This window comes from Leuciscus leuciscus, assembly GCF_965113295.1.
Source record: "Leuciscus leuciscus genome assembly, chromosome: 20".
In the NCBI taxonomy this organism is placed as follows: Eukaryota; Metazoa; Chordata; class Actinopteri; order Cypriniformes; family Leuciscidae; genus Leuciscus; species Leuciscus leuciscus.
The window spans coordinates 13879435-13906565 of record NC_138744.1 but is presented as its reverse complement, the minus strand read 5'-3'; the positions used below and the strand labels follow the sequence as shown (position 1 = coordinate 13906565).

General features: G+C 37.8%; 1 protein-coding gene across 1 annotated transcript in view; it reads left to right on the top strand.

The window, feature by feature from the left end:
• Positions 1–27131, top strand: part of mindy3 (MINDY lysine 48 deubiquitinase 3) — a 43546-nt gene that overhangs the window by 3100 nt on the left and 13315 nt on the right. Inside the window, exons 3-11 of the mRNA XM_082148757.1 lie at positions 106–166; positions 2804–2980; positions 3235–3286; positions 5841–5955; positions 6616–6689; positions 6936–7015; positions 7321–7391; positions 10784–10864; positions 26394–26466. Coding sequence (XP_082004883.1) covers positions 106–166; positions 2804–2980; positions 3235–3286; positions 5841–5955; positions 6616–6689; positions 6936–7015; positions 7321–7391; positions 10784–10864; positions 26394–26466 — 784 coding nt within the window. The remainder of the gene's footprint in view (positions 1–105; positions 167–2803; positions 2981–3234; positions 3287–5840; positions 5956–6615; positions 6690–6935; positions 7016–7320; positions 7392–10783; positions 10865–26393; positions 26467–27131) is intronic.

Genomic DNA, 27131 nt, shown 5'->3' with positions numbered 1-27131 from the left:
CTGTTTGTAATACTGTGGTGTTGACATGCTATTTTGTCAGATTGTTCCTATTGGCTGGTTAAGTGGAACCCTAATGATTTGTGTGTTTTGTTTGCTATTCCTCAGGCTTTCCTGTTGAAGAACGTTCTGTTTAACACTGAAGGCTCAAACTGGAAAGATATTTCAGGTTTGCTGTGCATTATTTTAAAGAGAATTCCACCTTGTTTCCACTTTTGGGTACCCAAACCAGGCCCTTGAGAGCATCTCAAACCGTTTTTAGGATGGGGTGATAATCTCAGCCTACTCTAAATCCTGTTTCAGGTTCTGAACATAAGTCATTGTAGTGTATTCTTTTCTGTTATTGAAAAAGACCATGTAATAATACATGAACAATAAATATAATGTGAGTTTTGTTGCAATATGTCAATAGTTACTTATTTTTATTGGATTCTGCTTGATATAAGTTATTATGCAGACTACACAAAAGACAACTATAATTTGATATTTAGACTGTGCCAATACCATGGCCAATACATAAATGAATGCATTGTTACAAGTGCATTTTGGAAATATGATGGCATAAAAGTGCAAGACATCATCCTGAATCTTATAACAGGCACATATCTGTATTGTAGTCTTACTGTCTGCCTAAAAGTGTAGAAAGTGGTGATTCACTACAACGTCTTTAGATAGAGTGGTTCAGGTATGATGTCATAATCCGGAAGTCTAATTCGCCGCTGGTTCCTTTGAGATTTTCCTTTGGGGTTTTCTAATGGGGTTTTTCAATTTGTGAATAAAATAAAGCCTGTGGTAAACATAACATGTCGAAACTTTGACGTTTTGTTCTACAATGTACACTGCACACACTCGCACCCTAAGCTGTCTCATCTAGTAACTTCAAAAATGAACATAACTGTTTCAATTTTCGTTTTTGCTCTGGGTGTGTGTAATTTATATTGTAGAACAAAACGTCAAAGCATAGTCACGTTATGTTTGCCACATGCTTTATTTTACACATAATTTGAAAAAACCCATAAAAAATCTTAGAATTAGTCTTCCAGGTTCTGATGTCATACCTGCACCACTCTATAAAATTAGTGTTCTAAAAACCTTGTATTACCAATTATCCATAATATTAGTTTTATTTTGTCCTATTTTATAGACCACTTTTAAAGGAAGAACTTTAAAGTGAGAGACTTTGTCCTTTTTGTTTTATAGCTAAAGTAATTTTTTTTTTCTCCCCCCGTCGTCTCCTCACTCCCTTTGTGTTGATCATATTTCACATTCTTAGCTGTTGCTCTCATTAGTATGTTGTGTACATTTTGTATCCTGCTTGGAATGCTGTCATAAATGAAGAAAAGAACAGTCTTATCCTAGTAAATTACACTTTCATTTTCATGTTTGTCCAATATATTAGGCTGACAGTTTATATTATAGAAGCAGGGCTTGAAAATAAGGAGTGCCCAATGGCCAGGGGCCAGCGTAAACAACACTTGGGGCAGCTGACGGAACTGTCACTTACCCGATCGGGCCAGTGCTGCATCGTCACTAACATTGATCATTTGCACATGTAATTTTTGGTATGTTTTAGCTTACCTCAAGGGCATCCAAGATGTAGGTGTCTTTTTTTCCGCAGTAGTTTCAATTTTGATATTTTTAGGTCAAACCGTTCTTGTCTGTCAGTCATATAATGCAGGTCTATGGTCACTGTCTCAAAGAGCATGCACAGAGTCCAAATTAAAACAATTCCCCGTCGTCCAAATTAAACAATTCCCCATTGTAAGTACACATTGATGGCCTAAGACACGAAACGAGCGGTTTGTGTGAGAAAACGAACAGTATTTATATCGTTTTTACCACTTATACACAGCCATGTCCAAGTGCTCTGATCTGACGTGTGCGCAGACTGGTGCATAGATATATACACACCAGATGTCGCCTTGTCTACGGCAGCTCATTGGAACAAATGTCTTTAAGGCGACATCTAGTGTATATATCTATGCACCAGTCTGCGTACACGTCAGATCAGATCACTTGGACATGGCTGTGTATAAGTGGTAAAAACGATATAAATACTGTTTGTTTTCTCACACAAACCGCTCGTTTCGTGTCTTAGGCCATCAATGTGTACTTACGATGGGGAATTGTTTAATTTGGACGACGGGGAATTGTTTTAATTTGGACTCTGTGCTTGTGTTTTGAGATAATGACCATAGACCTGCATTATATGACTGACACAGACAAGAACGGTTTGACCTAAAAATATCAAAATTGAAACTGCTGTGGAAAAAAAGACACCTACATCTTGGATGCCCTTGAGGTAAGCTAAAACATACCAAAAATTAATTTCAAAGTGAACTATCCCTTTAAGCCCTTGCCAGTTTAACACTTTCCCTGGATTTTGGAATTTACCAGCTTTCTGAGTTTTCACTGTTATGCGGTAGGGGGCTCTATTATGCATCTTCTTGCGGTCAGAATGCACACTATTGCCGAGCCTGCACTGAAGCGAGCTCCGCAGCAGACTTCTTCACGACTGTCAAAGCGGTGTTATGTCACAAAAGTGTAGACTGGTTGGAAGACCGCAAGTGTTTAGGGTGCCATTTGGGACAGGGCCAAGTATGAAGAAATAGAACGGGCATCAGTTTACCTTCTGGAATTTGTCATGTTGCATTGTGCTGCATCCTGTGTAGACAGCATCACTGATGATAATAGGTTCTATCTGCTTTTGTCACATTGTGTTGCGCTGCTCGTGTCTGGTGTCAGTCAGTGCAACATCTTTATTGCAGCTTAGAAATCAGATACATGGCTTGATGTACCCCTACAGAGGAAGAGCAGCGGACGGTCCTGTGCTCCACCCTCAGTGAGATTCTGGAGTCAGCGTCCCTCAAGAAGACACAGGCATTTCACCTGGCCACCTGGCCTCGTGATAAAACCACAGACAGCAGTGACATCACAGACAGCCACCCAGAGCCCGAGTCCAGCCAAACTACTGACACACCAAGTAAGAGAATTTGTAACTGGATGTTGTACAGATACTGAACAAGACTACATGCCAGTGTCTGTATAATACCTAACAATGATCCCTAATGTTTGGTTTATTATACACAGCATGCTGGTTTATTATACACAGCATGCTGGTTTAAACTTGATGAGTTGTCTATTCTCATTACCAGTGTACAGTGATCTTACAAATCATTTCTTTGGATTGTTGTGTCTTGTTAAATGCATTTGTGTTTTTGCATGGTGTGTGTTTAGCTGCTTTGGCTGCTGAGGAGCTTGGCTTTGAGAGGTTTCACAGCGTCATCCAGTAAGTGCACAAACTCTCTTTTCACACAGCATCACTTTTGTTTCTCTTTTCTCTAGGGATGCACCGAATGTTCGGCAACCGAAATTATTCGGCCAAAAATAACACTTTCGGTGTCGGCCAAATTAATAAAAAGACCGGATAAATTTAGCTGAACAATGACGTTTTTGATGACGCAATCAAATAGTAACCAGCGTAGAGTGAGAGGCGTGCGCTTTAAAAATGCAGCAAACATGTCGGCGGTGTGGAGAAATGATCCAGGCCGAGTTGGATTTGGGAAAGCCGCTAGGTGATGGAGACGGTCAGGTGATGCACAGCGCAGGAAATGAAAACACCGCAGAGAGAAAACGGGCTTGTACTACAGATGAGCCGTGCACAGTCTCGCTGTCTGACATGTTCGATGAGATCTTCCAAGAGAATAACCCATTTGCAAGACCGAGGACAAGCTCAACAGTTAGATGGTTATCTCTCAGAAGTCCCCACCTCCAGGAGCAATAACCCTCTCGAATTTTATTAATTTGTTTTTGCACTTTTCAATGCACTTTTTTTGTAGGCATACAGAATTACATTATTTCAGCAGTCAGTTATAGGCCTTTACATAGGCTATTCAAGAAGGGGGGCTTCAAAGATGGCCAAATACAAATATTTGTTTTATTTTACTAATTTATTTATTTTAAGTTATATTGTGCTTTGTTTGTATAATATCTCCTGGAATGTAAAAAAAAAAAGTTCAGTGTTTAAATATTTTTAAATTGTATTTTTGTAATTAGATTATTATTATCAAAATGGTAAAAAGCTAATTTTTACTATTTAATTAATGCAATGGTGAAAAAATTGGCCAAATAAATGGAAAAAATGCTAAACACCGCGTTCGGCCTTCGGCCAAGCGTTTCATTATTCGGCTTCGGCCAAGAATTTTCATTTCGGTGCATCCCTACTAGTGTTGCTTTCGTCAACGAAAATTATGACGAAATATTGTCGTCAACGAACCTTTATCACCTGACGAAAACGAGACGAGACGCAACGTAAATGCTGGTCATGTGACGATGACTAAAATAAATGTATAATGCAATATCGTTGACGAATAAAAACGAGACTAAATGTGGTTTAACAAAATAAAAACTATGCTAAAATGTCTCTTCATTTTCGTTGACCAAAACGAGACTAGACGAAATGTTATAACGTCACGACGAATGAGAGAGTTGTGCGTGAACCCGTTTATATAGCTACTGTCTATGGCGTGAACCCATAGCTTTGTCGGCTTTAAATTCTGGTTTGCGATCTGGTCACCCGATTATCAGCAAATTTAACAATATTATTCCATTAGTTATTCCATTAAAATGTCTCATTGATATATTTGACACATTCATAATCGTCACCCTCTGGTTACATGAACGCGTCACCACCGCATCAGCACAGAAAACATGGAGTTTATTTTAAAGAATAATCTCACAACCTATTCGATATTCTATAATTAAATAAACTAATCGAATATTCAAAAAACGTGACTCATCCCTGCATGGAATCTCTTTCTTTTCCCAAATCTTCACTCACGTCTCACCCATTTTCTAAGGGGATTATAAACGTTTCTTCATTGGTTCGCTTTTAATAAGGCCTATTATATTCGTATTCTTTACTGTGGTAAAGTAGAAAATGCTGTAGGACAGATAGCCTACATTTGTACTTGCATGTCAAATTCTACAGTTTGTGCTTGTTATAGACATGGTAAGGCGCGTCAAGTTTAGTTGTAAAGCGCGTTTCACACGCGCGGGTGATTTTTTTTTTTTGTTTCACTTTCTCTGGCAGCGCAATCTCAAACAGCTTAAATATCTCGCCCTTGTGGAGGATAAAATTCGCTTTTCAGACCATTTTACATCAAGTTGAAAACATGAAGATATCAGAAAAGAGATCGATGGACTCTTTCCTGCTCGTGTCCCACATCCCTCTCAAAGCGCATTGTGGTAGGCTATATCACGCGTCTTTGTGTGGAAATATAAAACGAGTTTTTATTTTTTATTTTTTTAAACAACCCCCCCAACCACCGCTGGTAGTTGGTCCATTACCAACAAACTGCCACCGACACAGCCCTAAATATAATAAGATAACCTTGTTTGAAATACTATATTGACTGGGTTAAATAGAATTGCATTACTAAATAAAATACAATTTTCATTGACTAAAACTAGACTAAAATGTCATCAGTTTTCGTCGACTAAAACTAGACTAAAATGTCATCAGTTTTCGTCGACTAAAACTAGACTAGACTAAAAAGAGTATGAACGTGACTAAAACTAATAAAAACTAAAACGACAGCTTGACACAAAGACTAGACTAAAACTAAAAGTAAAACAGGCCGCCAAAAACAACACTAATCCCTACTTTTCTCATGTCTTTTCCTTGTACTACAAATATACAAATCACTGGTAGATTACTTAAAAGAAATCGGGCTCAGCTTAAAATAAAGCTTCAGTCTAAATTGGTCTGTAACTCATGACATTATACCTACAGTAAGGATCTTCCCCAGTTTACAGTCACATTGTGGTTACTCCTTCCTCAGGAAGAGGACTCTCAGGACTGTTGCGGAGCTGAGAGAGGCTGTGTTGTCACTGTACGACACCTGGAAGAACAAATTCGGAGTTCTGCTTTTCCTGTACTCTGTCATACTTACAAAGGTATAACTTTACATTTCCCCACCCCTAAAAGGTCTGAATTTGTTTGTTCCATTGAAACACAGGAGAATGAGCTTGCATGGTAAACCTTTCTCATCTACACTAACATTGGGGCCTGTATTTTTAAAATGTTTTTGAAAGAATTTTCTTATGCTCAACAAGGCTGCATTTATTTGATTATTTAAAAAAAAATTCAATTTTGTGAAATATTTTTACAATTTAAAATAGCTGTTTTTATCTTAATATATTTCAAAATGTAAATTATTATTTTGATGACAAAGCTGATTTTCAGCATCATTACTCCAGTCTTCAGTCACATGATTCTTCAGAAGTCATTCTAATGCTTATTTGTTGCTCAAGAAATAATGCTCATTGATATCAATGTTGAAAACAGTTGTGCTGTTCTATATTGTTGTGAAACCCGGCATACATTTCAGGATACTTTGATTAAAAAGTTTTGTAACATTACTAATGTCTTTACTGTCTCTTTAGATCAATTGAATGCATCCTTTCTGAATAAAATAAATCTTGCTGACTCCAAACTTTTGTAGAGTACATGAGAAATTTTGCCCAGCTAACTATTATTCGCTAGCTAGCTACAGTATGTTCATCCATTATGTGTGTGTGATTTTACTTATGCTGTAACTTCTAACTTTTTTGAAGGGGATTGAGAACATAAAGAATGAGATCGAAGACACCTCTGAACCTCTGATTGACCCTGTGTATGGCCATGGCAGGTAAAATGCATGCTGAGAGATCAAGGTTTTTATATTATCATTGCTTAGACTGTTAGGCTGCTGTTTTTATTGCAGTGTAACCTTGTAGATTGATCTTACGTTGCCATAGGATAATGCTGGTCTTTAGCCCTATATAAGCACATTTAAACTCTAAAAGTCTTAATTTTAATGTATTTAAGTATAGTTATTGTATATTTATACTAGTGAATGCTGACTGTTTCATGGTCTTTCTTTCTATACTTTTAGCCAAAGTCTAATCAACCTGCTGGTCACAGGTCATGCCGTGTCTAACGTGTGGGACGGTGATAGAGAATGTTCTGGAATGAGTATGCTACATATTTTTGCTGAATAATAATCTGTTGACATGCTGTTTTTAAATGCATTAAAAAATGACTCATTCTAAATAACTCGATTCAAAGTAGGTAATCAGTTGTTCTGCTGTTGCAGCCCACTTGGTGGCAGCATTATCAAATGATTTGCTCAAGGTTTAGCACACTTAACATAAGCCTGCTGATAGAATAACAGTTATAGAATTGCTACGGTCATTAGGTTTTAGTGTTTTATGTTAGACTGTTATTTTTGTACAGGTGACAGAGGAAGTAATCTTTTTTTTGTTGTTGTTGTTCTCTAGAGCTTCATGGCATCCATCAGCAGGCCTCTGTTGGCTTCCTCACACTAATGGAGTCACTGCGCTATTGCAAGGTGGGTATCTACTCATACACACCCTCACAGGAGCTTACAGTATAATTCATGTGCTATAGATGATGTTTCCACTATCACACTAGCAGTGTTGATAAATCTTGAGACCAATTTTGGCACGTGTTGTGTGAAAGATGCGGAGTGTCCACATTAGGGTTGGGCCGATAGACGATGCCATCGTTCATTGCGATGGCTGACAGACATCACGATGTTGAGCCGGCATCGCGATACCCCACCCCCCATGTTTCCATGGTGATGCTTGGCACGTGATTCACCACAGCCAAAATAGCGCTGTATGACAGATGTAGCGATTTTATTTCTAAATATTAACAAACTTGCTTACCATGTCATCAACTATCTTCTATTCCGATTCTCAAATACGTGTAAGTGAGTTTGTTTTGTCGTTTAAAAACCTTTTTTAAATGATATCGATCTGTAACGGGAGATGGGCGCTGCCATGTTTGTTTGGGCAGTAGTTCAGAGATTCCTGTCTGTTGGATTTATTATTACAACACTTGAATTCTCCCGAAATACATGAAAGTAAGTGGCCGGTGAACTGGGAGAAGAATAGAGTAAACTTTATAGTTACTTACACTGTGTATCTGATATGAATAAAACACGTCAGCAAATATATTTGAATGGATTGTTATTGCTGCTTCCATAGACACCATTGTGTATTTTACAAACTGTAAATGTATTGTTTTGCTCTATATTATATGTATTTAAATGTCTGAAACCTAAAATAAACATTATGTGGTTAAAAACACTGAATAGTTGTGATATATGACAAGTGCTGAGCGTGTCCGTCTTTGACTCCGCGCCAGCCATAGTGTGAAAGCACAGTTTGAATCTGGCAGTTATGTCACGTCACTGTACTTTTGCTCCTTAGTGGTCAGCTGCTGCAGAGCGTGCCAAAATCGAAATTGCTGATGAGATGTAGAGGAAAATATCTAGTGGAAAATGAGAATGTTACGTTAACATTCCCTCCCCCCCTGCGCGATGTCATCGTCCATCGCGATGTTTCACTGTAGACATCATCTGATGCCAAATTGGTAGACATTGCCCATGCCAAAACTCCCAGTTTGTTTGTGGGTTTGCTATTTTCTAGCTGTATATCTCACAGGGATTTTGTGTAGCGTAATTGCAACATAATAGCCTACTAAAATACTTACTGTGACATTCTTCACTCTATATTTTACACAGTTTTGGTGCATGAAGAATTTTTATATTGGGGAAGAAACTATTTCTGTGGGTTTGTTCTCACACACAAAACAATTATGTAAGTTCTGCATTGGAAAAGGGAAAGTCTGTTGTCTTTTCTAGTTTTAGGTTGTTTTTACCAAGATTTTATTATTAATATTATTATTTTTATTTTTATTTTTTTTTCTACAATTATAAATAACTTAATAATAATAATAACTTAATTCAATCATGCTACGTCATCCTCCAGCCCCCTTGGACTGAGACCTTCAATTATTTAGATAATATTCAGTTGTACTAGTTCTTTTTTCAGAAGGTAAATGGTTCCCGTCTCCCTAAAGCAAAAGTATACTTTGGACGTCCGACCAAAGAGTCGGTTGAGACCGAAGAGTCCAATAGGTGACAATATGCACAGTTGTGATATATTGTGCAGTAGTCAAAGAAGAGTGCGTACAGATCGTTGCAAAACAACACGCTGTTCAAAGAACCGTAAATAAATCAGCATATCGTTCTCCATCTTTTGTTTTGGTTCTAAACTTTGCATGCAATGGCGGATCTGCTACTTTTCCTCTCTCTTTCCGAGCGAATGTCTTGTAAATGACACGACTCAGTGCTGCCCTCTGATGTCTGGTAGAGTATAAAAAACAATTGTACTGTGCATGTCGAATGTGTCCATCCACGGTTGAGTATACTTTCAAAACTGTGTAGACACGACTGTGCTTGAGACTGAGTGAAACGTGGAAAATTAAGTATACCCGGGCCTTAACATCTTTTTAAATGCTAATGTGGTGCCCTCTAAATCCGTAACATCTGAAATTTCAGCCAACAACACCTGGCACACACACATCCTGTTGGAATGGCCCTATTGTTTTAACCTGTGGATAAAGTAATTAAGAAGTTGCTTTATTTTGAATGGCACTGTGCTAAGCAGAGCTTCAGGATATGTGCAGTGAGTTGTGTTTGGATTAGAAGAACGCAGGAATGTATCGCCTCATATTTAGAACCATCTGAGCCCCCATCACAATATTCATGATCTTTTTAATCCGCACACCCCTGGATCGCCTCCCCCACCCAAATCTGCTGCTGATATTCACCTGTTGAGTGATGGGAGATGAGTGTGAGGGCTTTCAGTGTTTGAATGCATGGCTGGAGATGGAGCTATAGGCAGAGTTACACTTTGAACTGAAGTTGTTTTTTTAACTGCTGATTTGGTTTTCGTTGGTGGATATGGTTTTTGTATGTATATCAGGGGTGGGGAACCTTTTTCAAATCAAGAGCCTTTCATGTACTACCGTTCAAAAGTTCTAGTTCAGTAAGATGGGTTTTTTTTGTAAGAAATTATGACTTTTTCAGCAAGGGTAGATGCATTAAATTGATCAAAATTGGAAGTAAAGACATTGTTACAAAAGGTTTCTATTTAAAATAAATGCTGTTCTTTTGAACTTCTGTTCTTTTCTTTTCTTTTCTAATGCTGAAAAACTGCAGTATGGTTTTCACAAAAATATTAAACTGTTTTCAACATTAATTATAAGAAATGTTTCTTGAGACCTAAATCAGCATATTAGAATAATTTCTGAGGGATCATGTGACACTGGAGTTATGGATGAAAATTCAGCTTTGCCATCACCGAAATAAATTACATTTTAAATTTGATTAAAATAGGTTACTGTATTCACTGTATTATTTGTCAAATAAATGCAGCCTTGCAATACATTGCATGCGTCATAACATTGATAAAGCATAACTTGCATTTAATGCAATGGATGAAACTGCATTGACCTTTACATTGTGGAATGAAATTAATTGATTCTGTGCATGCTTGTGATAAAACATCAGAGAAAAAAACATTCAATAATTTTGATTTAAGAGATTTAAGAGGCCGGAGGTTCCCTACCCCTGATGTAGATCATTAACTACATGTTTCTGTGTTCCTATAATACACTCAACATTGATACAGTTATAATGAACATTCTAGCATAGTGTAAAATGGTTTCAAAACATTTTTATCCAATCCATAACGAAGGTCCAAAATAAGCCAAATGATTTAGTAGTTGGCTATTCTTATGTGTTACCAATCATCTTATCGCAGTGAATCAACCTGTTCGTGATGGTTCTGGAATGTAGCTGGCCAGGCCGTCATGGCATTGGTATGGAGACTGGCGCTCAACCGCTTTTTCTTTTTTCTGCTTTTAAAGGTTGGCTCTTTCCTCAAATCTCCAAAATTCCCTATTTGGATCCTTGGCAGCGAGACTCATCTCTCAGTATTTTTCACTAAGGTGAGTTAAGAAAATAATCTCCTTTCTTCCTTCCAGCACTCTTCTACTTTTTCTTCATCTTATCTGAAAAAGTCTGGCAGTTTGCTTTCTTTTATTTCGTTATTGAGTGAAGACTCAAAAACACAAGAATGTGTTTGCTAATAGATTTAGTGCTCTAGACGTCTTCTGGAAGAGAAAAGAAGGAGAGTATGGGATGCATGATGAGAGGCAGAAAAGGGTGTGTCCTGGCCTCAGCCCACGTGGCAGAAGGGTTTCTAATGTGAGGTGTGTCTCGGGTCTGAGTGGGAATGTCAGTTCATGTAATTTTAGTACTCCGTGTTAAACCTTGTCCTTATGATGGATGTGACAACTGTAAAATAACTGCTGATCCCACAGCCCTCCAGAGTGTTGCTATGTGGTTGCTAGGCTGTTCGGGGTAGTCTCTAATATTGTTTGCCCCTAGATATGGCCTGGGCCGCTATTGACTGCGCCGCTACACTGTAAACATATCTAACGATCTGTAACAGACAAAGCAATAGTGATACATGGTAAAAACACTTGTTACTCACATGCGACATTGCTGTCAGATCCAATATAGTTGTCACAGCATTTGATCTCATTGGAGATGGGGGTTCATTTAACCCTCGGACTGAAAGTATAAGCAATAGAAATAGTGCTACTTGGTGTTTTTTTTATCATATTGCTGTTGTCACCTTTTTAATTCTTCATGCCTTATGTCTTCCTTAACAATCGTAAATTGGTACTCCTCATATGGCTTGCCTTACAGCTTTATTCTATTATAGGAGAGCAAGACTTTTTAAACCCCCCTGGATTACAGTGTTTACAATGTTTTATCCCTTTACTCAAATGAGGAAATGCTTGTTTCTCATAAGGGTTTCCACCTGGAGGCAAATGAGATTGGCAGCGAGCATTAATCATGGTCTTACACTTAAGGCCATTTACGGTCAGTACATTATCCTCATCCGGCGTTTGTGTGTGTGCCGAGAGAGGGTGCGCACTGGAGACTCTTTTTGTCAATGATTTGTTTCCTTTCTGTTCAGGGAATTTTCTGGCAGTGATGGAGTACTCCTTATCATTATTTTTAATTAAAAAAATCTTTTACTTTAAACTTTTGTTTTTATATATAGATCCAGCACAATCAGTTCACAGATTTTATTTAATTTTTTATTAAGTATTTTTGATTCTTTGAAATGCTGTGCAAAAAAAATACAAAAACTGTACAAAAAGTACAGTTACAAGATTGCCAATGTCACAGTACTAATGTTACCCTGTCAATTTACTGTAGGGAAAAGATGCACATCTCTGAACAGGGCCAGTTGATTTACTGTAAAAGCACAATGGGCCTGGACCAGCAATAGCTTAATGTATTTGACTTGAGTCTTTCAGGATTGATGTCTTTCATTCTGATTAGAGCTGCAGGATCAAAATCCTCAGGACTAACAAAGGCTCATCTCATACTTCTGCCCATGATTCACCCTTCATTTTTCCTGTGTGTAGGCTGGTAGTTAGTAACTATATAGCTGTGTAGAGATTTTTTACATTTCTACATTAAAGCTCCATCTCATCTCTCTTGAGTTACACGCTGATAGTTTTCACATCCTTTGCTCCTGCTTCTCTGGACTCCTTGCTTACTTTTTGAGTGTCTTAGACCAAATCTAAACTGGACTCTATCTGTTAGCCCCATTGGAGTCAAATGCTATTTTGGGATGTAACTAAAACAACAGGGTTACTAACATAACAACAAAAATTGTAGCAAAAATTTTTGTAAAAAAGTTTAGTAGTAGTTGGCAAATAGCAGATTGGTTGGTTCAGAAATTTGGTTCATGTAGGTTGCCCATTTATGTTGCCAGAATTCTCTGTGTTGTATTATGTCTTCCATTTGCTAGCAAAATAATTATTCAATGTAATACTGCTGCTTATCACTATATTGAAGAGCTCTTTGGAATACTTAAATATTTTAGTTTGAATACCTTCTAATCTGTATAATTGACCCTTTGTCCCTGGCAAACATCAGTTTAATATCACTCTGTGGTCTCTTTCTTCACACATAATACAATAATTCCAGCTCAAATCAATATTTCATGTACATTTATTTATTTAGGAAATACTTCAACAGAAAAGAAAACTGTGCTTTTAAAGAGCATTTTATTGTGTCTTTGAAACTGATGTTGACAAGCTTCAAGCTACCAAAGTTCAAATATCAGTTTCTCCATCACTGCTCGGATATTATAATTTTTTAAAAATCTCATTAGCTTATTGTGATGGCCCTTTATTAAATAATTGTGTGAATAAAGCAGCTTGGTGGAGAGCTACATGGTTTGTTCCAGTCCTCTCTTCATTCAACCTCCAGCAGATTTCACACATTCTCACACTCATAGCTCCTCCATTCCCATGAGCTTTAGAAGATCTTACTGATTTAAGGGCCTGTTACTCTCTGCTCTCTTGTACAAACAGCAGCCCTGTTCAGATACGCACACATACACAATCAGTTTAACCCTTATGCTCTCACAGGGCACCCACTTTTCTCATTCCACCTTATCTCTGGGGATGGTTAGCAGGAGCATAGCCTCAGGTGAGTAATGCCACGATTTCCGTTAGGAAAGCCGATCTCTTTCCCCCTAGAGCTCAGGGTCTCTGCGTGTCCATCTGGTTTAGTTTTCCCGCTGGAGTCACCAGAAGAGTCATCCACTCTGCCAGGCCCTCAGAGAGTGGAAAAGCTCTCAAACGACAACCCAAAGAGCAGCTGTTAACAGGAAGCCTTTGGACTAATTGTGGACTAGCTTGATCTCTGATAAAATTCTGTTTATTTTGACTTCTTTATTGTCCTGCAACACCCTGTTTTTTGTTTTTAAATGGATAACCATATCTGTGCTGTCCAATATTATCATATTTTATTTATTTAGATTTTTATTTTTTTTTATTTGTTCAGCATCTGTCTGAATTGCTCATTTTTATATAAATATGTTTTTATATTTCCTTATGTTTATATAAAAATATATCCTCATATTGCAGATTATCTATGAATTGAAATAAATATTATCAGTATTCTAAACAACTATAAATTAGACATGAAGACTGATTTGTGTTTACAGTTGTGTCATGGAAGGTGGCTTTTTTTCTCTCTCTCTGTGCACATGAGTTAGGTGTCTCTAATGACAAGTTTTAAGCCTGTCTCCCATCGGATCCATACTCCCGTTACCGTCTTTGTTTGTCACTATGTCTCTGCTTTTAGCTTCTAATAGGGTTTGTGTTCCACTCTTATCTGATTTGCGTGCACACAAAGCAGCAGACACTACACAAATGACCTTTTACAGAGGTCCTGAGAGGGCCACGGACACAGACACAGCAGTCGACACTAAAGGAATGATCTCAAGTCCCAGTAGACAGACAGCCACACACACCCTGAAGACAGAGAGTAATGGAATAGCAGCTTTTAACGCAGCACACTGGTATCCATGACCGTGTAATGCAGAGAAACACGATCCGTGACTGCTGAACCACAGTAGCCCTGTTTATACCAAATCTGATGCTTCTCTTGCTCACACACCCACTCACAAGGTGATTAATGGGTGTATTGATGCTGTTGCCTGTGTTGGACACCAAGATGTTGGTGTCCCTCTTTGAACGCTTTCACTTTTACCTTTCCTCTTAAAGCTGCTTTCAAGCTCTCTTCTTTGATTTGAAGTGATGAGATTCACATCCCTTATTTCCTTCCATCCTGCTCGGGTCTCTCTGGAGGCCCTTTGTATCTTAAAATGGGATGTTAACCTTCTTCTTGTCCCTTCCTTCCTTCCTTCCTTATTCTACTCATCAGACTACATTCTGTCTCAGCTCTGATGAGGTTAACATCCTCATCTCTTTACTGATCCCTTGGTCCTCCTCTCCTTCCTGTCCACCCTTCAGGGGCCTGATCCCTTCTTATACCCACAAACCACCACAACTGGCCCTTAGCTCACAAAGCTGTTTTCGTCCAGTTTCCAATTCGGCCCCCTGCTTGGAGCAAAAGACTTTGTAAATGATGGTGCTACAAAACTGGGGAAGTTCATGGCTCTTTTCCAAAACATGAGCTGCTTATGGAGAAAATATTTTGAGGCATCATGTGTATGCTTACGAAGATTGACACGAAGATTTCATTTTATCCTTCACAGAGAAGGCAATCTCATAATGCAGACTCAGATGTGCCCGGTAAAAAATAAAAAAGCAAGCTGGTGGGCAAAGTAAGAAAAATATTGATTGACAATATTTGTAATTCCTTGAATTTATTAAATTTTTATTCAAAAATTATTTATTTTTAATTAGTGCTGGGCAACGATTAATCACATCCAAAATAAAAGTTTGTGTTTACATAATATGTGTGTGTACTGTGTATAATTATTTTGTACACACACATGCATGTATATGTTTAAGAAAAATGTTATAATAAATATATATATATATATATATATAATAAATATATAATATAAATTATGTGTGTGTGTGTATATATATTAATGTATATATGTATGAATATATATATATATATGTATGTATATATATATATATATATATATATATACTGTATATATCACAAATATTTCTTAAATGTATACATGCGTGTGTGTATATTCAAAATAATTGTACACAGTACACAAATTATGTAAACACAAACTTTTATGTTGGATGCGAATAATCGTTGCCCAGCACTTTTAATATAATTATAATTTATGATTATTAAAACCTTATGCATATTCATACGTTTTTTCCCCACCCTTTACATGCCTTTAGTAAACCATTAGTTGTAGATTTCTTTTTTTTCTTTTTGTCTCAGTTTGCATTGCATAATTTATAAAAACATTGCAAATTCGTTACATTTAGGGTTGCAAAATTGTAACTTTTTTTAAATGCACTTATTCACAACAAAATTCAGCACAAAAATGTATTTGCAACCATAAGGATGCAGTCATGAAAAGTGTGACTGCATCAATTGTTGTCTGCAAAAAGTGTGACTGCAACCCCCATTTGTTGATGTGATAAATTTACTACTTTAATGGAAAATAGGTATTTAAATGCTTTTTTCTTTTTTTTACAAACGTTACAATTCTACTATGCTGGGTATTTGAGGGTTAACTAACATTTCATGCTAAAATATTGATAAAAGTAGTGCTGTAAAAGTGTAGTTGAAATGGGTAATTGTACCTTTTATTTGTAACTTGCTATCAGAAAACTATTAAAACTATTGAGCATTTGAAACTGCTCACTTATAAGGTTCCATGACAGTTAGGATGTTGTCTTAGAAGGCAACTGCCTGAGTAGACCATAGAGAGTCAGACTGCTCACTAGGTTTTGAAACAGAGCTTTTTGAGAGGGGGGAAAAAAACCTGCAATGCTGGTAAAGTCGTCTGGTGCACCCCAGTGCTCTGTCATCCTCTGCTAATTTACTGACTCCATGCCCCCAAACACAAACACTCGCCTTATTTTTGTGAGTCCCACAGGAGCTCACCTCACTGTGGCGGTCACGCTTCTGTAGAGCCCTGCTCTGCTACCGCAACAAGCTCTCAATCTTTTGTACCTTCACGCAGGACCACCGTGTTCTCACAGCATTAGCACGACAGTGAATGTGAGCCGAAACCAACACAGGCTCTGATTTCTACCAGCCTGAAAGACTTCGATCATCACATTCTTACATGTCTTCCATGAAAGGATGGCACTGTGGGATATACACTAACATATGTAAAAGAACAGAATAGGAAGGATGGAAAATAATATAGCTTAATAGAATCCGGTCTCATCAGACACTACGTGTGTTTCCAGTTTCATCAGACAGTTGTCCCTCTTAGGCATTGTGCTGCCTGACATATCATTAATCATTCCTTTAGTGGGATCTGATCTATTACACATGCTTCAGCTTTGTAGTACCGCATTTACGCACACATAGTAACGAACACGCAATTCTGTGGGAATTAGTAAACACAACCTCTTAAGGCTTGTTCAGGACATGAATAAATATTACAATAACTAAATGAGCGTCCACACCAGCGAATGGTAATTTTCTGTGTATTATGAGGGTGCAGCATTTATGTCATCGGCCGCTGTAAACACTGAAGCATTTTAAAGTCGTCATTCTGATTGGCTGTCAATGTTTTTATCGTTTTTATCATTTGTCATTCTGGAAGTTATTCCAACAATGTAATTTCTCTGTCTTTATCATTGTAATTGTGGTGTTGACTGTGCTGTTCTCATAGGATTAAAAAATGATTATTTAAACTTTATAGTTATCATTATGGTTATCGTCTTTGGTGTGAACAGGTCTTTACAATCATACATATGCCATCATCAGTCTTGCCTTGGTTTTAATCTCTATCAAGGCTCTACATGGCTGTATAGCAAAACATACACACACTATTTCGTACCCAAGGGGCTCATAATACATGCAGGGCCTCACATCCCTCTTAACCCACAACAATGACCTCTTTAGTGGCCTCTCACTAACACTGATGCCTGTATAGGGAATACTTCACCAACAAAAGACATGCACACAATGAGAGAACGACAAGGAGATGGGCAGATAGTGTTAAATGTAGAAACGTAAAGACCATGGCTTAAAGAGGGAGACGCCAGAGGGAGTAAAAGAGTGGATGTGATAGTCTAGTCTCTGACCCAGCCAGCTCTGACATATCGGGTGTCTAAACCGCTGCTGTCTGATGCTGGTGACATTTCTATGTAGTGGAGAACTTCAGAGGAGCAGATCTACCTGTAGTTTGAGTTACAATGGTCTGGTAGCAGTAAGTGGTAATGTGACTAATGTAACAGTGTAATTGTTGGTGCTGCTTTGATGTTGGTTAAACACAGTGCTTGTTGTTCGTAGTTTGACTGCTGAGAAGACTTTCGTGAATGGATTTTCACCTTAAAACACATGAACCTTTGCATATGACCCAGACTCTCTCCGAGATGCCAATCTTTCCTTCAAGGCTAATCTTATTTGGTTGAAAGTTTCAGTGATAACTTGGGGTCTTTTACAAAACATAGTCAGTTCAGAGTTAGGATTGTGTTGTCTGAAGGGACATTCACACCGATTTAAATTGCAGCAGGTCACCAAGTTGCTCTACTGTTGGTTGCTAGTCAACTGTTGGTTGCTGTCACATGATCCTTTAGAAATCATTCTAATATGCAAATTTGTTTTGTAACAATGTAAAAGTCTTTACTGTCGCTTTTGGTCAATGTGTTCTTGCTAAAAAGAAAAAACGTAGTGTTAAGAATTTCTTAAAACAATTTTTTTACTTCTTTTGAAGGGGAGTATATAATGTCCTTTTTACTTGCATATGAAAGCAATTTTCTCTTAGCTATTTATTTATTAAAATTAGGGATGCACCAATACCGATACCATTATCAATATCGGGCCCAATACTGCGCTCTCGTACTGCTCCGATACCATGCAGCGTGTGTACAGTGTTTGTGTCCAGACAAAGAAACAGACAACAGAGTATAATGGAGATAAAAGAGAAGACTGTCTGTGAAGTAAATGTGTCTTATTAGTGGACTATTAAACGTTAATGTAGCAACGCCTATATATCTGTGCTGCGCAAGCTGATCTGCGAAAATGCGCAGTGGATTGAGCGTGCAGTGGCATAGACGCGTGAACTTGAGCACATCCCTTTTTCACAGACATCAGTGGAAAGTTTGTAGTTCAGTCAGATATGTCAATGGCAAAGAAAGTAAAACAAGTTTTACTTGTATTATTAAATTTAACTGACAGAGAAAGAGAGAGCACTTCTGTTGAATGGTCTTCATTGCTGGTCGTTCACTCAGCAAATGTGTCATTTGGATTAAAACTAAATCGTATACAAGTTAAACATGACGGTTAAAACAGTTAAACTGTTTTGTGATTTTTATGTATAACGGGTGGTTCCCTACATTATTAAAGGACGTTTGCAGGTCAAGAAGTTTCATGAACGCAAACATCTGAAGTGCGTGCTGCAAAAATCACATCTTAGTGTTTGCTGTCTCAGACAGCGCACGAATACTGAATTGAATTCTCTTTCAAGTCTTGCGCATGAATGGACGAATTCACACAAAATTATGTAAAAACGTCCTTCTTGGCGAGTATCCTAGTCGGTTATATCTCAAGTGAACGTAGACAGTATATTCAAATGGGATCCATGCATTCAGTCTTAAAGGGACAGCAGCCTAATAAACCTGCTGCTGTGTTTTAATGTTAATTATAATAATACAAAGAAATGACTCACTGCTCTTGACTGAATAGCATTTGTAACTTTATAAAGATCCATCTCTATTTAATTTATGCAGTATTATATGCTATATGTTTTTGATTCTTTGATTTTAGAAGAGTCATTATACCAACAACTAGCAATTGTCTTGTCCCATTAGGACACTGTGAGGTGAGCAACACTTTTAAAAAATCCCATTGGTAGTTACTTTATTGTGTTGCTGCTCATTTGGATAAAGTTAAACTATGCTCAACTCAGGGCACCTAAAATTGCACACTCTGATGTGAAAATTAATGATCAGTGTCAACATGTGTCCCTTTAATTCCTACTACAGTTAAATTGAGAAATGGATTTGAGGGCCAGATGGAATCCGCTTGAATCTGATCTGAATTTAACCTTGGGATTTTTATCTTGCTGGAGCTGGAATGTATCAGACTGGCCTGGGGTTTGTGTGGATGACAGGAGTGTAAAAAACTCATGTTCGGTCTAATGAACAATCTCACATCACCTTTTAAGGTTAAACACAGACCGTTTTTATTCCAAACTTTCTAAAAACAGAGTTGAGCACACTATTGACATTTTCTTTTATCACTCATCCACATATGACTTTTTATCACAGATTTGATACTTTTATTTAATCAAATTACTTTCTTAGAATTGAGGATAAGGTCTTTTTTTACTTTATTTCTCTTCAGCTTGTATAAGCGAAGTACTTTATTCTTCACATTTGCAAAAGAAAACACTGCCCGATAAACGCTGTTAAAGTGATTCTGTGTGTGCGTTCATGAGAGATTCATGAACAATCTCATGGATATTTCTGAAGCTCAGTCATCTGCATCTATTGGCTTTTCTCTCTCTTGTGTGAGAGAATTTCTGATCTCCATCTATGGCCTCTGACTGTTGCCGTCTCTAGAGTGTGTGTGCATGTATTTGGGTCTCAGGAAAGTAATGAAAGCCAGACTCAGGATTCTTTATACGAGACTCTGCCTTACAGATATGTTGAATAATTATGCTCGCTGAGCCTTTTTTTTATAAACAGGCGTATATAATATAACCGTATCGAAGCGCACAGAGCGAGATTAGGAATATTTGCCGATGCCCTGACAGAAACGCTCAAGGAATTTGGCCTGAAAACACATACATGACTTGACAGTGCTCCTTTACTAAGTGTAATTTATGACCATGTTAACTTCGTTTTAGCATTCTGCATTTCAGTCTTTTTTTGTTACTTTTTAGTCAATACATGAGGCTTTATTTTCTTTATGTCCCTGAAACCCAAAACCATCCAGAATAGCAGGTCCTTGACGAGCATCCCACTTCTGTGTGACTCCATATATCCGTCTGGGTCAGATCACTCATCGTGCAGAACCATCCTTCCTCGAGCTGAAGTCTTTGCCCAACTTGCTGCTCTGTAATTCCCCTCTATTATGTGTGACTTATGTGTGTGTGCAAGAGATGGAGGAACGCTGACTCAGCAGGGTTGATTACAGGCCTGGTTGCATTGTTGTGAAGCCACAGTGTAAACATCAGCGGAACAGCATGTTGTTTTTGTCACCAGGGGTCAGACTTTATGACAAGACATGCACTCATTTGCTATTAGCATGGAGCCTCAGAGCGTGTTTGTGTGCGAGAAAGGTGAGGTGAAGGGTTTATGTGCACAAATAAGTGTCATGACAGATATACTTGATGTCGGTGCACACACACACTAAGCGTGTTGAGATTTCTGACCAACAAAACATTTTGCTTCATTGACATTCTCCACAATGACTGACTTATGTCTGTCTTTATGCAGTTACTGAATCAGCATCAAGGTATCATTACTTTCAATGATATAAAAATACATTTAAAAATGATTTATAAGAACAGTTTTACACAAGAAATACTGTTTACTTAAGTTGGTATTCACTGAGCAGTTTTGACCAGTTAAACAAATAGCACTTGAACTGCATAGTTTTTAAAATCACTATAATAATGTACAGTACAAAGTTACAAGTTTCCCTGTATATTTTACAGCATTCGCTAAGAGAATTGTTTTCACATCCAAGTGAAAAAAACAACAACATTATACTAAAGATGGAATCTCCAGTCTGCGATTTGGACTTGAGTCACACTTAAGTTGCGACTTGACTTGGATTCGAAGACAGAGACGCTTGAAAAACAAGTAATTTTGGTAGGCATTCCCAATTATATTCTCTCTTTACTTCCCAACATGACAGCATTAAACACCACATTTTACTATTATAAAGTATGCTAATATATATATACGGTGCTGGTTAGAACTATTTGCCCCCTTGGTAAATATGATCAAAGATGGCTGTAAAAAATAAATCTGCCTTGTTAATCCTTTTGATATTTTATTTATAACAAATTGCAAAAATCTAACCTTTCATTGAAGTAAAAGAATTGAAAGTGGGAGGAAAATCACATTATGAAATAAATGTTTTTCTCCAAAACACGTTGGGAACAATTATTTGCCCTCTTTTATTAAATACTTTTTGCAACCTCCTTTTTCTAAGATAACAGCTCTGAGTCTTCTCCTACAATGCCTGATGAGTTTGGAGAACACCTGACAAGAGATCAGAGACCATTCCTCTATATAGAATCTCTCCAGATACTTCAGATTCCCAGATCCATGTTGGTGCTTCTCTTCAGTTCAGCCCACTCATTTTCTATAGGGTTCAGGTCAGGGACTGGGATGGCCATTGCAGATGCTTGGTTTTGTGCTCAGTGACCCATTTTTGTTTTGATTTTGATGTTTGTGTTTGGATCAGTGTCCTGTTGGAAGATCCAAACATGGCCCATTATAAGATTTCTAGCAGAGGTTGTCAGGTTTAGATTTTTTTATCTGTTGATATTTGATCGAATCCATGATGCCATGTATCTGAACAAGATGTCCAGGACCTCTGGCAGAAAATTAGGCCCACAGCATTAAAGATACAGCAGAGTATTTCATTTTACACATGGGGTAGTTTTTTATCCCTGTGTGCACCAAACCCATCTTAAGTGTTTGCTGCCAAAAAGCAATTTTTTTGTTTTTGTTTCATCTGTCCATAGAATGTTTGAAAAGTAACTGACACTACTGGAACTTCAAACAGGACGTGTTCTATGGTCAGATGAAACAAAAAAAAATTAACACTTAATATGGGTTTGGTTCATACAGGGATAAAAAAGTACCTGAGAGAGACTTTCTGACTTTAAAAGGAAAAGTCTACCCTGTTTTAACATCACTGAGTAATGCTTGGAATCTGACTAAAACAACCTCACTGTTATATGTTTAGAATCTGAACATAATTCATGATTATAGCTAATTTTGTTTTTAAAGAGAGAGAGAGAGGATGATTGAGCAAAACAAAAACACTGGTCACGAATTCTAAGTTCTAAAATGAGAATTTTTAAAGCGAAATGATGGAGGAGCTTAAGTTTGTTGCCCAACCCTATTTGTTTCAACCGTGAGAGGCGTCTTCTCTCACCTAAGCTTACACTACTCCTACATCTTATGTCCTACGTCAGGTCAGAGGTCACTCTTCCTCTGGAACTAGACTCGTGGATGGCCGTTACTGGCCGTTAGCCAGTGATTTATATTTTATAAAGTTATAAATAGGGACATTTACAAAAACTTCCTTACAAAAACGTATCGCTTCACTTACTATTCACTCTCATTATAAAGATTGGAAGAGCCAGGATATTTTTTAATATAACTCCGATTGTGTTTGGCTGAAAGAAGATCATATACACCTAGGATGGCTTAAGGGTGAGTAAATTATAGTATAATTTATTTTGGGGTGAACTATCCCTTTAAGAGTTTATTGCAGATGTCTCCGCATCCACTACCTATTGAAACTTCTCACTTTTATAAGCACTCATTCATTTTTCTCAGTCTTTCACCACTGCTGAACTACGTGCTACTGATATAAGTTAAAACTAACAAATCATTACTTGAGGAATGAGGGTTTATAACTCCACATGGCCTCAGGCAAGGGCTCTGAAAGTTTCATTTTATTCTGAATATATGCCATTCGACTGGAAAGGTGTCTAGTTTGTCTGTGTGAAGGACTAGCTCAAATTGTAGTATTAAAGCAAACAGTATCCAGCTGCAACTTCTCTTTGTCATCTACTTTTTCAGTCCTTTGTACCTTCTTTTTCTTCAGCGTTTTATCTCTTCGGTTGCTCTGTCCCTCTGTCTGAGTGTGACTGCGTCTGCGAGCTGTATATTTTCTCTGTGAAATAAGAGGAGATATTTGTGAGTTTTGCACTGAAAGCATACTGTGAAAGTACACCGCCTGTGTTTATGTTCACTCTTCCATGACCTTGTTTGTATGTTCATTGCTAATGTTTGCTCTCTTTGATTGCAGTAAAACACTTCATATTTTACTAGACTGTTAGATTTTCTTAATAAAATGTGAGTGGGTCTTGCCTGTACAAAACTTGATGCCTAGGTGTTGTGGGTGATTGCCAAGCAGGGTTTTTCCTGGCTCAAAACGAGGCAGAGGTGGTAAAATCCTGATCATCTATTTTAATAGTAATTAATAATAATTAAATTTGTATTTTTCATCAATAGATATAGCCTATTGTGTTTCCCACAGTATTTTTGTGGTGGGTCGAGCTCGGTACCTCTAGGCGGGTCTGGGGGAGTTTAATCCGGGTCCGGGTCCTGATTTGAAAATGCTCTGTTTTAAGGGGCGTGTCTGCTGTGAGACTTCAGTGTAAACGCCCACTGCTGTGATTGGCTGACATGCTTGCATATGAAATAGCTAGCATTGTATGTGGAACTCCCTCGAAAACTTTTACTATTACAGCTATTATACGTTTTGTACTATTACAGCTATCGAGATTAACGAATCGTGAGAAGTTTTTTAAGTATTTAGATCTATTCCCATCACATAAAAGGTTGCAGTGATGAGCATTGAGCAGATGACAGCCTGTTGATCGCGTGAATAAAGATCTTATTGCGACACAGTTTCTGCACCCTCACTAATGCGTTCACCAATGCAAACATGATGTAAACACAGTAAGAGCTTCGTGGTGCAGTGTAACAGTGTCATTGATTTCATAATGAGTTTTGGCAAGTGTCCAGATAAACTCGCGCTGTGTGATTGACAGCTTGGGCGATTGGAAAGGGATTGTTCTTTGATGCTTTCTGTATATATTTTAATCAGTTTGAATAAGATTATTTTCATCCTACTAAAAGAAACAACGTGAAGTTGATCATTTAGTCACTGGCTTGATTTACTGATGCATAAACAGTATTGAACGATTTTCAGAGAAAGATAATCTGTCTGAACTTGAACAATTCCACATCAGAAATTCACATAACCCACTGGTTCTTCAGAGGCTCGGATGAAGGAACTAAAAAAATACTTTTGTGTTCATTTGTACATCCAAACACTGAACAACTGTCATGCTTCGCTCGTTTGCAAGCCATGATGTCTCTCGAGGAAAAACCAATATCGCTCTCGCATGGCCGTAGCTCATTCTCATGGGCGGGCCAAATTCTCTTTGCGGGCAAAGCAGAGGAAGGGGAGGTAACCTTTCCCCTTATGACGACATAAGGGGAAGATTCCAGATTCACCCATCTGAGCTTTCATTTTCTCAAAGGCGGAGCAAGATACCCAGGGCTTGGTTTACACCTATCACAATTTCTAACCACTGGGGGACCATAGGCAGGCTAGGGGAGCTCATATTAATGTTAAAAAACCTCATAAAGTGACATTTTCATGCCATGGGACCTTTAATAAAAATGTTATCATTAAAAACATGTCTAATTAATTGAATTTTAAAAATGTATTATTTATTTATTAAAATTTAAACAATAATCGGGTACTTTCCCAAAGTCCATATTTATACGTTTATTTTTTTAAGTTCTGTTTGGATTTTTCTGGATTCTGTGTTTTGTGATTTTAGTACAAATTTGTCATCAAAACTGTTAAACAAATTAATTAGTTAAACTTTAACAGTTTAATCAAAACTACAAAGTAATCGAAAAAAAAAAAACTTTGAATTATTTTATTTGTATAGACGAAACTGCCTCTCATTCACTCAGAGCATGCAGACTTGTATGCACACAATTAAACAGCAGTCTTTTGCGGTTTATTAATTACAGACACTACTTCATATTACCATTGGAATTTGTTCTCCACATTCAAAGAGTATTGATGAATTCCCATGCAGTGTTTTGATAACTTGACCTGGTTCTTACCATCAGTCAGCATGAGAACTAGTTAACCCCATAATCCCCTGCCTCCCCTTCTAATAATGGGAATCAGAAAGTGTGTGAGTGAAAGACAGAGTGAATGGGTTCAAAACAGGTCAGATTAAGTTTGCATCACTCCAGCTCTGTTCCACATTTTTAACTGCCTAGATAGGCAACTACCTTATTAGTCACCATCCTAACTGAAATGGCACTGATTTTAAACTTTCTGGTCACTTGGTGGTTAAAGAAACAAAGATTAAATAGTAAATTTTTAAGTAGGTGGATATATTTTATCGATACTTTGTAGTGCATGATATTGCATATTTCTTTCATCTTGTAGGCCTACATTGTAATGAACGTTCAAATGCTGCCCAAAAATGCTGTCTACAATAGTTACGAATTTTTATTCCTATATGAGGCTAAATGACACTGTGAACGTTATTGGAATGTACAGATGGAAAACTCTGTGAACTGTTTTAGCTGTACGTGATTCAGCTGTACATGCTGACTCTGCATATTCCAGCTTGAGTCGTTTTTTTACACACACACACACACACACACACACACACACACACACACACACACACAGATGTGTTTTGTTGTCCCAGGAACAAACACACATGGATCTTGGTTTGTTTTCTATTAATCAGCGAAATCCGTAGTCTGTTTGTGAGTTGTGTGCATGTGGGAGAGAGATAGAAGATTGTTTTCATTAAAGATCTACAAGATTTTTTGGTGGAAGTACAATTTTGCCATTTATGAGTTTATTTCCTGATCATTTACACTCCCAAAACACAATCACACACTCATTCCCTTCAAAAATGCACACACTAACAAAATGATGCAAGTACAGTTCATGTAAACATTTTCAAGATATTTACTGTCATATTTCAGCAAAGGCCCTTAATGCACATTGCATCATCGGTTCATGTCTCCCGGCTCCTCAAAAAGAATGGTCACACTCAGGCCAAACGAACTCAGCACTCCCTCATCCACTCATGAACAGGAAATGAACTTATGAACAGCTTATCTTTGTCTCTACACATTAAACTTGGAATAAGAGTATTTTAACATCGCAAAAATGCCTCCCATACCACAACACTCATTTCTATTTCATATTTCCTTCTCTCTCTAGGAGATGGCTTTGGTTGCCCCCGAGTCCCCATCGGAGCAGGCCAGACGAGTATTCCAGACCTTTGATCCGGAAGGTAAAATTATTCAAAACTAAGCATTTCATTTGTCTGCGACTGCGTTTGTGAGCACGAATATGGCCGTGTGTCTACTAAAGCATTTTTAGCGAGCTGAAAATGCCTAGCTGTGAGCGCTTGATGTGAGTGGGTCAAAATCATTGGTCTTAAAATGATGGATGGGTCTTGTCCCTCCCACATACAATGCTTCCTGAAAATGAGAATGTTACGTTTTTAATGATATAATTGTTTTCAATGCCCCCCCCCCCCCCCCCCATCTCACACACACACACACACACACACCTCCCAACCTGCCATTTTAAAAACGCGGCACTCCCATTGAAAACAATTGGGAAAATGAGCTAGCTTCAGGGGGGAAAAAACGCTTTGTGAACACACGGCCTCAGAGACTACAGAAACTCAAAATGTCAACTCAACCCCAGCAGCTGAGTCAACTTGTCATTCTCTGAGAGGAAGATGAGCTGTAGCTTCACAAAACAGAGCAAGTTTATTATCTCTGCAGCTTATTAGACATTGCAAAGATCCAATACTTTCTGTGTTTGTTTATGTTTTACTGTTACTGAGGTTGGGGGAGGAGAGAATGGGAAATGGAAAAGAATAGGCCAAATTTGATCTGATGCTAAGGCGTTATTTCAGCGGAGTCAAAGAGCAGTGACATAGAATTC